At 40.6% G+C, this 12,838-nt stretch overlaps 2 protein-coding genes across 2 annotated transcripts in view; one reads left to right on the plus strand and one right to left on the minus strand.

Moving 5' to 3' along the window:
* LOC137348767 (zinc finger protein 850-like) overlaps nt 1–12,838 on the minus strand; it is a 546,053-nt gene that overhangs the window by 91,137 nt on the left and 442,078 nt on the right. The gene's annotated exons all lie outside the window — the stretch shown is intronic.
* LOC137348430 (probable G-protein coupled receptor 139) lies at nt 6,010–7,537 on the plus strand. Its single transcript, XM_068013740.1, has 2 exons — nt 6,010–6,079; nt 6,630–7,537. Exons 1-2 carry the CDS (start codon nt 6,010–6,012, stop codon nt 7,535–7,537), a joined length of 978 nt encoding a protein of 325 aa, XP_067869841.1.

Below are 12,838 nucleotides of genomic sequence, written 5' to 3' on the forward strand. Positions count from 1 at the left end.
ATATATGTATAAAAAGCCGTGGGATTATCCTTAATCCTGTTTGCCAATGACTTTTCATGACCCCTTTTAGCCCTTCTGACTCCTTGCTTAAGTTCCTTCCTACTGTCTTTATATTCCTCAAGGGATTCGTCTGTTCCTAGCCTTCCAGCCCTTACGAATGCTTCCTTTTTCTTTTTGACGAGGCTCACAATATCCCACGTTAACCAAGGTTCTGGAAACTTGCCAAACTTATCCTTCTTCCTCACAGGAACATGCTGGTCCTGGATTCTAATCAACTGACATTTGAAGGACTCCCACATGTCAGATGTTGATTTACCCTCAAACAGCTGCCCCCAATCTAAATTCTTCAATTCCTGCCTAATATTGTTACAATTAGCCTTCCCCCAATTTAGCACCTTCACCCGAGAACTACTCTTATCCTTATCCACAAGTACCTTAAAACTTATGGAATTATGGTCACTGTTCCCGAAATGCTCCCGTACTGAAACTTCGACCACCTGGCCGGGCTCATTCCCCAATACCAGGTCCAGTACGACCCCATCCCTAGGTGGACTATCTACATATTGTTTCAAGAAGCCCTCCTGAATGATCCTTACAAATTCTGCCCCATCCAATCCCATTTGCACTAAGTGAGTCCCAGTCAATATAGGGGAAGTGAAAAAGTAAAGGCGATATGCGAAAGATTAAAGTTTGTATAAGAAGCTGGTGTTAAATATTTTGTTGCAAGAATGTTAAATAACTTTTTCTTTACTTTTTGGTTTTATTGCAGTCATTTGAAAAGGCGCCTGAAGAAAGAATAAGGAAAATGACGTAATTTACCTATCGTTTCAAAAATAAAGCACGTGCTATTCTGTTCTGTGTGTAGTTAATAAATATTATGTTAATAAGTCTGAATTAAGTTTATCCTATTAAGGTTAACTAACCTGTTAAGTTGATAAAAACTTTTAAATATTTATTGCCGTGAACTGAAATTTGGAATCATCTTGGTCTCTAAACAAATCCTTGGATTAGAAACCTCTTATAAAAATGCTAAAAGTTTGGAAACAATGGGAGTTTAATCTAAAATACTGTCTTCTCTAATGGAGATGGTTTCCTTTGAAGTTGATAATGTTACTAATGATTTTGTTGTTTTAAAAACCGAAGGATACCAATAAAAACAACAGTTTAAAATGGAGTTCAGTTCTTTTCAGTCGGGAAAAAAAGGGTTACGTAAAGCTACGGAGCTGAGAATGTTTTGCTCTGCTCCTTGAAGACACGCAAAGAAATTAACCTTGCTGCAGCTATCTTTATCAAGGAGACAAAGTGCTTCAGAAGGAGAGATAGTTGCAAGCTCTTCTGTCCCTAATGTAAAAAAAATGTCACCAAGTCTGGGCATAAGAAATTGGAATCGATAAACAAAATTAAATTGATATGAGTGGTTGTTTAAAGCACTGAAAAGAAAATTTATCCGACATTTAAGAGGACCATCAACGTTTAGAAAACAACAAAACAAAAACAGTCTAGGTGGTTCCTAACTATAAAACACAATGTTTCTTTTGGGGAGATATTAAATGGAACATTAGTAAATCCTGTCCCTCCAACAACACTGTTATTTGAATTTGGAATAATCTGAGATGTCAAAAGTCCAGTGTAATTTAGCAAGTTACTTTTAAGGAATTAAAATGTCACCTAAGATAGAGAAAAAAATACAAACAATATATAGTAATACCTGGAATCAAATGGGAATGTTTGATTTCTGTTTTAAGGAATTATGAATATTGGATTGTAAAGGTTGTCCAGGGTTCAAAATGAAATAGAATTTTAATTAATGGGAATTGGCAATGAGATAGGGCTGATTCAAGTGCTAATAAAGGGATTCTGGGGATAAACAATGGTGAAATTAGAATTCAAACAGTTAAATTAATATAGTGTGGAATTTCCAAGAACTTAACAATAATCAGGAAAATTAAAGACATTAGTAATGACGGGAAGGGCGATGAGCTTGCCAAGGGATGTTGTCGCAGATAGTGAGGAAACAGGACTCGCAAGAGAAAGGGTTAAAAGATTTTTGAAGGAGATGTGCAGACAGCCGCATGAGCGGAGGCAGGAGGTTATTTAGAAACAGACTTGGAAGAGAAACAGGCAAATGTGCCTGTTGTGGGAGACAAAGTAATGGTCAAAGTTATGCTGAGAAAACCAGGATTTGTGCCTATGTGGATAGGACCTTACAGGGTAATCACAACCAGCGACATTGTGCCTGTGTGGACATTGGAGGGAAGGGACGCTGGAAACACTGGACGCAGCTGAAACATGTAACTGACTGATTTTTGTTTGGAAGAATTTAATCACGGCTGACCAGTGACGACTGGAAGGCCCATTATATCTAATAGAATGGTATCTACTATACTAATACTCCTGGGACTGGAGATCAGTGAAGGCTTGGGCCATCCAACAGCCATCAGATTATATTCCATAGAGGAATGGACGGGGAACTCGTAAAACCCTACAGTTGGTTTAACAAGCGAGATATCGACACCAAGGACACAAGTAACGACCCCCCCCCCCACCCCCACCCTGCTCCCTTGTCTGACACTAAAGCCTGGGCCAGAGAATGGGCTAGTGCTGACAAAAACTAGAAAGGCTTTGCATGATAATGTACACCATGAGCTGGTACCCATTGTCCTAAATATTTCTGACATTAAATCATCCCAGTGGTTTCTGGTGGAAACCCAAACAATGTATAAAGCATTACTAAAACAGGTAATAACAGAGGCATCTTGGTTCAGCGCTGGGCGGTGACCAAGTGGTGCAGTCCCCGCACAGGGGAGGTACCGACGGAAACGTAGCCTATTGAATGATGCCACCACGCTGTTTAACACAGGAACATCAGTTGTAAATACTATTGATCTGGCCACAGTGGAACAAAAGGTCCGAACGCTACTTCAGACAGGGACAACAGATCCAGAGTGGACAGCTCAGTATGGACCAAAGCCTGATGTGGTACTTAAGAGTCGTGCGCATACCATTAATGAACTAATTGGTGACAGGCACTACATCAAAGTGGATGCGGTTAGGAACTATGTCTGCAGCAGGTATGGATCTTGGATTCTTGAGCAGACTCGGGAGTGCTGGAGACAGCTCCACGAGGCTGAAATTCTCCTGTGGATATCAAACACCCACTGATCTAACTTATCTCGTCACCAGAAACAACCAGGACCTAACTGGTGGCCATCTCAGAGGTTTAACACATGTGTATAAAACTGATGAAAGATGTATTGTCAATAACAGCCTTATGATAGGTGTGGTCTTGGCAATTCCAGTAATACCAGAATCAATACACAGTAAAATCCTATACGAAGTAGCGAACATCAGGGTAATAACAGAAGATTATTACATAAAATATCAATATACCGCCATATGCCATAGAATTAGAGGGAAAATGATAAGTACTACTTTAGTTAGGTGTAGTATAGGAGCCCCTGCCGTAGTGTGTTTGCACCCGATATATATAGAACCGGGGAGGCCCAATCTGGGTTTAATGCAGCAGTCAATTTCACAATGGAAGCAATACGGGCAGTGATGGAACCGACCAATGTGGCATACGTGGGGAAAGGGAGATATTGTCTCACTACAACACAACAACAATATCAGTACGGACACAACCGATCCTGTATAACTAATCGCCTGGTATGTATACATCCACAAGTACCAGCAAGAGTGGGAAAGGTAGAACTGGTGGAGATATATAAAAGGGAAAATGTCAGTCTGCAGGTCACAGACAGCATGAAAGAAAACCTCATGCAGTACTTGAGACAGTTCTCATACTCTATCCCACCATTACCCCCATACCTCACAGCCATCCTTGAGGGGTACATAAGGTGTATTACACCTTACAACAACAGACCGAAGAACTGAAAGAAGAGGTCGAGCAGATCAATGACACCACATGGTGGGAGGACTTATGGAATTGGGGTTCAAACATACAGATACCAGCCTGGGCCAGGATCGCCTCCCACATCTTGGTTATTTCCCAAGTAGTGATGGTCGTGTATTTGACGTGCTTAATCCACAGGGTTAGAATGACACATGCGGTGAGACCAGTCATATGGGGGCACGAGCACTCGGGGATTAAAAAGGTAGTTCATGAGCCCTTTCTGTAGGACCAACCCATATCGACGGTGTAGTCAATTGCCTTTACACACCTAAGCTCGATACCTGGCCAGTATCAATGAGTGACAGACAGCAAAGAGAGTTGAGCACATCAATATACAGGTATTTGGCAAACTTGGGGAGGGCCAAGGGCCAAAAAGGTCGGAGGCGGGGGGTGTGACTGAATGGGGAGGCGAAAGGTCGGGGGAGGGGACAGAAGGGTGAGGCAAAAGGGAAAAGGACAAGTAGCAGTGAACAAAGGAGAAGGCCTGATGAACCACGAGTAGTCATGTCTGACATAAAGAAGACAAGGGTGAAAGTTTCATGTGTACGTGCCTTGCTAATGATTGGATAGTATAATGTGCACCTGCTTAGAAGGTAATAGGGTAACCTAGCTATGTACAAGTAGACACAACTGGATAGAGATAATGGAGAGAAGACTGTGTAACAGAATGATTGGTAAATGCAAATGAGCTGTTATCTGTAAAATAGTATAAGAATTATATTTTTGGAAATATTCTGAGAGTGCGTACACCATCTTGCATGTGTACGGTCTCCCCTGCATATGCTTGAAATAAACCGGTAAACAAAGCGCTTGAGTCTCGTGTGATCTATCGCAGAATCAGAGGGTGACTGAACTCCCTTTCAGAGGCAAACCTTAAAATCGGGCAGAACAGCAAATAACTGAGAGAGGATCAGTCGACAGTCCATTCATTGCATTCCCATGGGATGGAGGCTATCCCTAAAATCAAACATAACAACAGATAACTGAGAGAGGATTAGCCAGATGTTCAGCCACTGCAGTGCAGGAGGGTGGAGGTTATCCCCAACGGTGTGGCCTCAGACTGTGAAGCTTGAGTTCCATATTCTGTGTGCATCATAATTCCAGCTGGAACGGTGTCAGCAGAAATTGGTGTCTTGATTTCATAAAACACGCTGCATGTTCATTGTGATAACTTGGTTGACTAAAGATTGAGATTATCACAAAACGTAGAATAGATTGTATACTTTGTAACGAATAATCTCGTTTTGTAAATCACCACCAACCCCCCATCCAAGTTTCCACAGCTACAATGAAATAAAATTCCCTCAGCTGATTTCATCAGCTAACCCACACCAGTGCGAATTCAGAATTAATGTAAACTCGCTGAACACAGTTGTTGAAGTTAGATATTTAACAAGAACAGTTTGTAATGAATCAGTTCACGTTTGGACACTCATCACCCGCACTGGGTGACTGCAGCTTCACTTTGTATCCCTTCTCTTTCCTGCAGGGTTTGCCTCTGGTGACAGCAGTTTCAAGGACTCCAGTCCAGGATCATTTCTCGTGTGTAAGTCTAGACTGAGTGTCACAGAAGATTCTACTGTGGGCTGTATTATCTAAGTTTAAACGTGCCTCCACCCGGTATCTAGGCAACAGAAGTTTCTGTTTAGGGATGGACGAACGACTATAAGGGGGTGGAACTTATATGATTTATCGAGTCGCATCAAAAGGGGCGGTTTGGCCTTTTGAAACGCCCATTGGACCGCCTAACTCAGCATCAATAGTCGATTGAAACTTGGAATTCCCCAGTTTGTGGGGTCCGGTTCCACCATTGCCAGTCAATAATAATGGTTTCAGTTTCTTTAAAGAAATGGTACCAATATCATACTACACATTCTGAGTTTGACTATACAAATCTGTGAAAGTTCCCTGCTATAACAACAATGAATAAGTGTGGAAATGACTGCCTTAATTTGTTTGTGCAGCATACTGCAAGGAACATTAATGATGATGCAACATGAATGTCTCACTGGCGTGAACATCAGATATAAATAGAGGATCATTTGAAAGTGCCCCAGAGCACGTGTGGCTTCCTCATCACAGTACGTCTTGCTGAAATGCACGCTCGAGTAACTGGTCTCGTATTTGCCATTTACTATCCGGTTTTTGCAGCTATCGCTGTTGTGGGTAAGGCATTGAACTTCGCTATGTAAGGCATAAGTTTGCATTCGAGGTATCGATGTTATTCAAATGGTAATACAGTTATGTATTTATTGTACAAGTCCTTTTTCAGGTATTGATCTTTCTGGTAAGGTATTACAGTAATTTAGTTAGTGCATAAGTCCTTGTTTAAGATTGATGTTCTATGTAAAGTATTATACTGAGATATTTACGTACAAGTCTTTCCTTAAGGTTAAATTGTTCTGGCAAGGTATTACAGTGAGGTATTCATTTCACGAGACTTTATTTAAGGCATCGATGTGATAGGAAGGTATTCCATTGAGGATTTATTGTACAAATCTTTGCTTAGGGTATGATTATTGTAGGTAAGTTATTACGGAAAGGGATTCATTGCACAAGTCATTGCTTAACGAATCACAGTTCTGTATAAAGTTACATATTTATTTTACAGGTCTTTTTCTAAGGTGCCTTTCTTCCAGGAAATGTATCACAGTAAGAAATTCAATGTTTCAGTGACACATTTATTCGTACTTATCCCGTTCTCTCTTCCTTACAGCTAACTTGGTGAGCATTGTGATCCTGTCTCGAGGAAGATGTGGCCTCTCTAGATGTATCACACGGTACCTGATATCCATGGCAGTGTCGGATATCCTGGTCATTTTCACTGGGGTAATATTGAATCAGATTCGTGGTATTTATTTCCCTGTTTGTTTTCTGACCATCACTCCGGCCTGCAGTACTCGAGCCGTTCTAACTTACGCAGCCAGAACCAGCTCAGTCTGGTTAATGGTCACTTTTACCTGTGATCGATGTGTGGCCATTTGCTCCCAGAAGCTGAAAACAAAATATTGCACTGAGAAAACGGCAGCTGTGGTTATAGGAATGGTCTGTGCTCTGAGCTGTTTAAAAAACATTCCCTGTTATTTTATATATGAACCGTTGTACATAATAAACAGTGTGCCGTTGTTTTGCAGCATAAAGTTGATATATTACACTTCACCTGCTTGGGCAGCGTTTGACTGGCAAGACCGCATTCTTACCCCATGTGTACCTTTCTTTCTGATTCTTTTGCTCAATGCGCAGACCATCAGACACATTCTAGCGGCCAGTAAAGGCCGCAGGAGACTCCGGACCCACAGCAATGGAGAGAATCAGAGTGACCCAGAGATGGAGAGCCGAAGAAAATCCATCATATTACTGCTCTCTATATCAGGCAGTTTCATCCTGTTATGGATGATGTATGTTATAAATTTGTTGTATGTGCGATTTACAAACGGTAATTACTTCGCAGGTTCCAATTTCACTGACCCCAGGTTCATTCTGCAGGAAAGCGGATATATGCTTCAGCTATTTAGCTGTTGTACCAACACGTGTATTTATGCTGGGACGCAGAGTAAATTCAGAGAAGAGTTAAAGAAAGCAGCGAAATATCCCCTAAAACTCATTTGGAAATTTATTAAATAATTGAAATTATAAAATGCACCGTTAATCCTTTACGTATCCACTCCTATTCTCTTTCCTTCTCTCTAACCCATGGCTGCCCATTGATTCTGAATATAGTCCATCGCATTTCTTACCTTTCTCTCCATCATAACCACTCCCCGAATGATTTTTTGTGTGTTCCAGCTCTCTAGATTAGGGAATTGTGTCTCTGAATTGGGAAAATCAGAAAATCGTTTCATTATTTAAAAAAGGAGAATGGGGAAAACTAGGTAACTGTAGATATGTCACTTTAATTTTACTTGTAAGGAACGTACTGGAATCTATTATCACGAGCAGCACGACTTAGCATTTGATCAAATATGAAATGAGCAGAGGAATTCAGCAAAGATTTTTAAAGAAATAACTTACATTTGAATAATATTTTTGACTATTTTATGAGGTCATTGACATGGTAAAGATCGAATAGTCTATGTGGACTTCAGGAAGGCATTTCCTATCATTTCACACAATATTTTATGAGTGAAGACAAAAGCGCACAGAATTGGAGTCAACCTTATGACATAGGTTGGTAATTAGTTGGGAGGCAAGATGTAAAGAATGGGAATGAAGGGAATGCATTCGTATCGTTGGGATGTGAAGATTGATGTTCCCCAGGGATCTTTACCAGGGCCTTTACTTTTCATTATCTATCAATGACTTCGATGAAGGAAGTTGTATGTCCACTTTGAAAATTACGTTAGGAGGGACTGTAACTAGTATAGATGGAAACAATAAATTACAAAGGGGCACGGACAGATTAAACAAGTATGAAAAGCGATATAAGATGGATTAATGAGGGAACGTGGGAGGTAATAGAGTTTGGTTCCAATATGAAATATTTCCTTAATGGTGTAAATATAAAATTTGAGGTGGAGCAAGAAGATTGGGCATTTCTTTACATAAATCAGTAAAAGCTAGTGTGCAAGTGAAAAAAAATAATTTTAGAAATGCTAATTAAACATTGGCCTTTACAGAAACACAATGGGGAAGAAGTGATGCTTCCATTTACAGAGCCTTGCTCAGACCTCATCTGGATGATGCTTTCAGGGCTTTCTCTGGAAGGCGATATTGGCCTTAGAGAGGGTACAGCACAGATTCACAGATTCACAGGAATGATACTGGTACTTGAAGGGTTAAATTATTAGGACAGGGTGCATAAATGAGTCTTATAGTTTCTTGATTTCAGTAGGTTGATGCTTGATCTAGCATAATGCACAAAACGATAGCATGATTCGATAGAGTGCACAAAGAAAATCTATATCCTTTAATGGGGGATTCCATAAGAAGAGGACACAATATTACAATATAGTTGGGCGGTTTAGGCTTGAAATCAGAAAGGGCATTTTCACTCAAAGTGTAGTAGAGATCTAGAACTCTTTACCTCATAGGGTAGTGGATGCTGCACCGATTGAAAATTTCAGGACAGTGATTGAAATTTTATATAGATCTGTGATGGATAGATAGAGCCAACGTTTGATGAACAAAAGTCCACTTATCTCAGTTTCTCAATGCTGTCTGTGTGTACAAATCAGTCCTTCCAAAGTTTGCTCCTAAATGGCCACCTTTAAGTAGCATGCATCAGGCCCCATTACAGAGATGGAAATGGAGGGGCCTTGTGATAAATTGATCATCCACTCATTCAAAAACTGTTTCAGCAATATTCTTTTGAATTTGCTTATTTGACCTTACACCCCCAAAATAAGAGAATTTCTTATTAATTTCGGTGATTGTTGATGGGATCTAGCTGGGTGCAAAATGTCGATCGTGTTTGCATCCTAAAAGCGATAGTTGCTCCTGAAAATGCAATCCAACATTCTTAAGGCGCATTGGAATGCACTGGAGAATTGAAACGCGCCGAATAAATGCACATTGAGATAGATTTTGGCTTTTTGGGCTAGTGTAAAACCGTTGATGGCTATTAGTCAATGAAAATTAAAATCTGAACAGATATAAAATGGGCTTCTGATTCTCTGTCATTTGTTTAACACTACCCCGTATTGTCAAATCGACCCCATGCTTTCTTCTTTCTAAACATGGAGTGCTAAAATTAATCAATCTGTAATTCTGACAAGGTGTGACAGAGTGGTTGTAGATAGGATGCTTCCCCGAGCAGGTGAGTCTAAAACCAGGGAACATTGTGTCATAATAAAGGGTTGTCCATTTAAGACTGTGATGAGGAGGAATTTCTTCACTCAGAGGGTGGCGAATCTTTTAAACTGCCGAGGCCAGAGGGCTGTGGTAGCTCAATCATTGCGAATGTTCAAGACAGAAATCGATTGATATCTAGATACTGATAACATCAAGGAATATGGGAATAGCGTGGGAATGTGGTGTTGAGGTAGATGATCAGCCATGATCTAATTGAATGGCAGAGCAGTCTCGAAGGATCGAATGGCCTACTCTAGCTTCTATGTTGCTATGTTCCTAAAAGCAGCCTCTGTTTTTGTACCGACTCTGTTGCTCCTTATTACAGTGTGTACAACACAGTCATAGGTCACGTGAATGTCAGACGTAAGGCAGGATAGTCAGGGAGCTGCTCTTCTCTGAACTTCGATTGACAGCCTTAAATCGACCTTTAAGTTCACCATTTCTCGACATTATCGATATCTTTGTGCTGTAGTTTGAGGCTGCTCATACCAGTATAACACAGAGTACACAATAGTTGCGTGACAGTTCATCAGTCTAGATTTCTGTGATAAAAATGTTTTCAGAACTTCCTCTTCACCCGTGTATGCTCACGTACAGTGCAGCAATTGAAAATGCAAGATCTCAACCTGAGAGATATAAAAATGGACTATAAAAAGGTGACAATGCGTTTCAAAATGGCCACTGAAGGTCAAAAGACCTGGCCTTGTATATTCAAAGTGTCTACTGTCCAATAAGGATAAATGATGCATTCAAAATCTAAGAGATGTCAATTACACCCTTCTTGAACCCATCAAGAGACATTTTTGAATTGAATGGGTTCTTCTGAAACAAAAAAAGGTGTGAAGTAGCCACATCCTTGGCCATTGTCGGTCACCACAGGGAGAAATATCTATGTCCCCCAACAGAAGCTAAATGTGAGAGACTTTAGCTTAAAATGTAGCACTCCAGACAGCGAGAGAGGGGCAGAGAAAGAAAGCCAGGACATCACATCACCAAAGCCGATCCAGTTGAGAGGTGGGAACAAGTCCAGCAAGCCAACAGGAAGCTCTGAATTCTACACTTTAACTTGTGCAGCAGAGAACTGGAAGTGATCTCCTATGTTCACACTGAAATTTCAGTCAAAGGAGAAATCTGCAAACATCCCAGGCCTGCAGCTAAAGAGAAATTGACCTCTGAGAAGTTTCAACAGGTTTGCTATGAGCCACACTTCAAACTACGTACCTTTTCCTTTCTATCTGTCTCTTCTTGTGTGTGTGTGTGTGTGTGTGTGTGTGTGTGTGCACGCGTGAGTGAATGCATGAGTGGATATGGTTGTGACAATTTCAGCATAAGGGACATTGCTCAATAAATAATTAATCTTCTGTTTTAAAGCTACAAGAAATCCTATCACTGTATGTCAATTTGAGCAAATAAAACGCAACGGGATTAAAACTCTAATACCAGAATCATTTTCTGTGGTCAGCTGGGAATTGAACAGTGAGAGCCAACCACACACCTTACCATGTGACTGTAACAAATTTAGGGCTCAAAGCTGCGATCTGAATCCTCAGACAAGCGAGAGTTTTGAAGGATGGAGGAAATTTGACGAATAAAATTTTGGAAATGTAAACAAAGGGATTTTTCTGATTTTCTCTATGGTGGAAGAAACAGAAACAAAGAGGTCAAATTTAATGCTAAAGATGTTGTAGAGCAGGGAGACGTTTCCCATGATGTTAAATAAATCAGGTATTGACGATTTCAAAAGCTTAGATTCAAAGCTGGGAATCATTTTCAAACAAAAGTAAGTAAACCTGAACTGGTCATGAGTCTACCTAACCATTTTAAACTTACCCCTGCGCCCAAAGAAGTGGCAAGAATAGAATCAGAAGTGAATGGATAGCCCTGTCTAGAATTCAGAAGGAAAGGGAGGAGTTGAAGTTGAAAAAAGAGATGCAGTTGAGAAGAGAGGCGATGCAGTTGAGAAGAGTGGAGATGCAATTGCAGATAGTAATAAAGCAGCAGTCAGAAAGCTTGAGTTAGAAAGGCAACAAGCACAAGGTGAGCATGACCCCAGCCATTCAAACCTTATCCCCAATGCAGAGCAAAACCTGAGACACTCCAGACCCACAGCAATGTAGTTTACTCTAAAATTCCTAGCGAGCCATGCATTTCAAGGGTAATTAGAGATGGGCAACAAATGCTGGAATGCCCAAACCCATGAAAATAATTTCTAAACTGCAAACTTGACTGGATGTTAACAAGTGACCAACCATTAAAATTACATCACGGACCAAATTCCAGGACTCTGTCAAGCTGGGCTTTGTGCTATATGGGATCGACTGACCAATGTAGCTTTACCCAGTTGAACGAATCGAATTCTAAGTTAACAGAAGAATAGCGGGTGAAATTACTTTACTGGGACCCCAGTGTTTGGTGAACGAGAAAGTATGTCCAGGTAACAGAGGAATAGCTGATCAATGTTGCTTTCCCCTGCTCAACGTGTTTGGTGAAAGGGACATAATATAGGAGTGATAGAGGAATAATTGATCAATGCTATGAGTTGAATGCGATGCTCAAACTGTGGTGGGAGACAGGAAGTTCGTTTCATGGGTCATTGGCTCCAGTAATGGGGAAAGAGGGAGCTGTTCCATTTGGATGAGGTCCAATTAAATCGAGCTGGGACCAATGTCCAGGCGAACCCAATAACCAGCACTGTAGATAGGGCTTTACGTTAAAAAGTTGGGGAGGCTTAAAGTGAGGGGGAATTTATAAATGTAAAGAGAGAACTCGGGGCACAGCTCAATGCAATGATTTGGGTAAAGGTAGGCAGAATGTGACTGGAAGGGATGGCGAGTTTAACGGGAATAATGTATCAGTAAATAAGGTAAAATCAGGGCAAAGTGATAGAAAGTTGAAGCTAAAACTTCTTTATTCAAATGCCCAGAGGTTGTGCAACAAGATAGACAAGTTAAAGCCACAAATTCAGATTAATGGTTTAATCCAATTATATTAGTGAAACGTAGTTGCATGGTAACCAAGGTTGGGAAATAAATATTCCGGGGTATGAAATATTTCGCAAGACAAACAAAACGAAAAACATTTAGAGTAGCCCGGATAATATATAACCCTCCCTCATGACTGCACCTTGATGTACTG

The sequence above is a fragment of the Heterodontus francisci genome, chromosome 34 (genome assembly GCF_036365525.1).
Source record: "Heterodontus francisci isolate sHetFra1 chromosome 34, sHetFra1.hap1, whole genome shotgun sequence".
Taxonomy (NCBI): Eukaryota; Metazoa; Chordata; class Chondrichthyes; order Heterodontiformes; family Heterodontidae; genus Heterodontus; species Heterodontus francisci.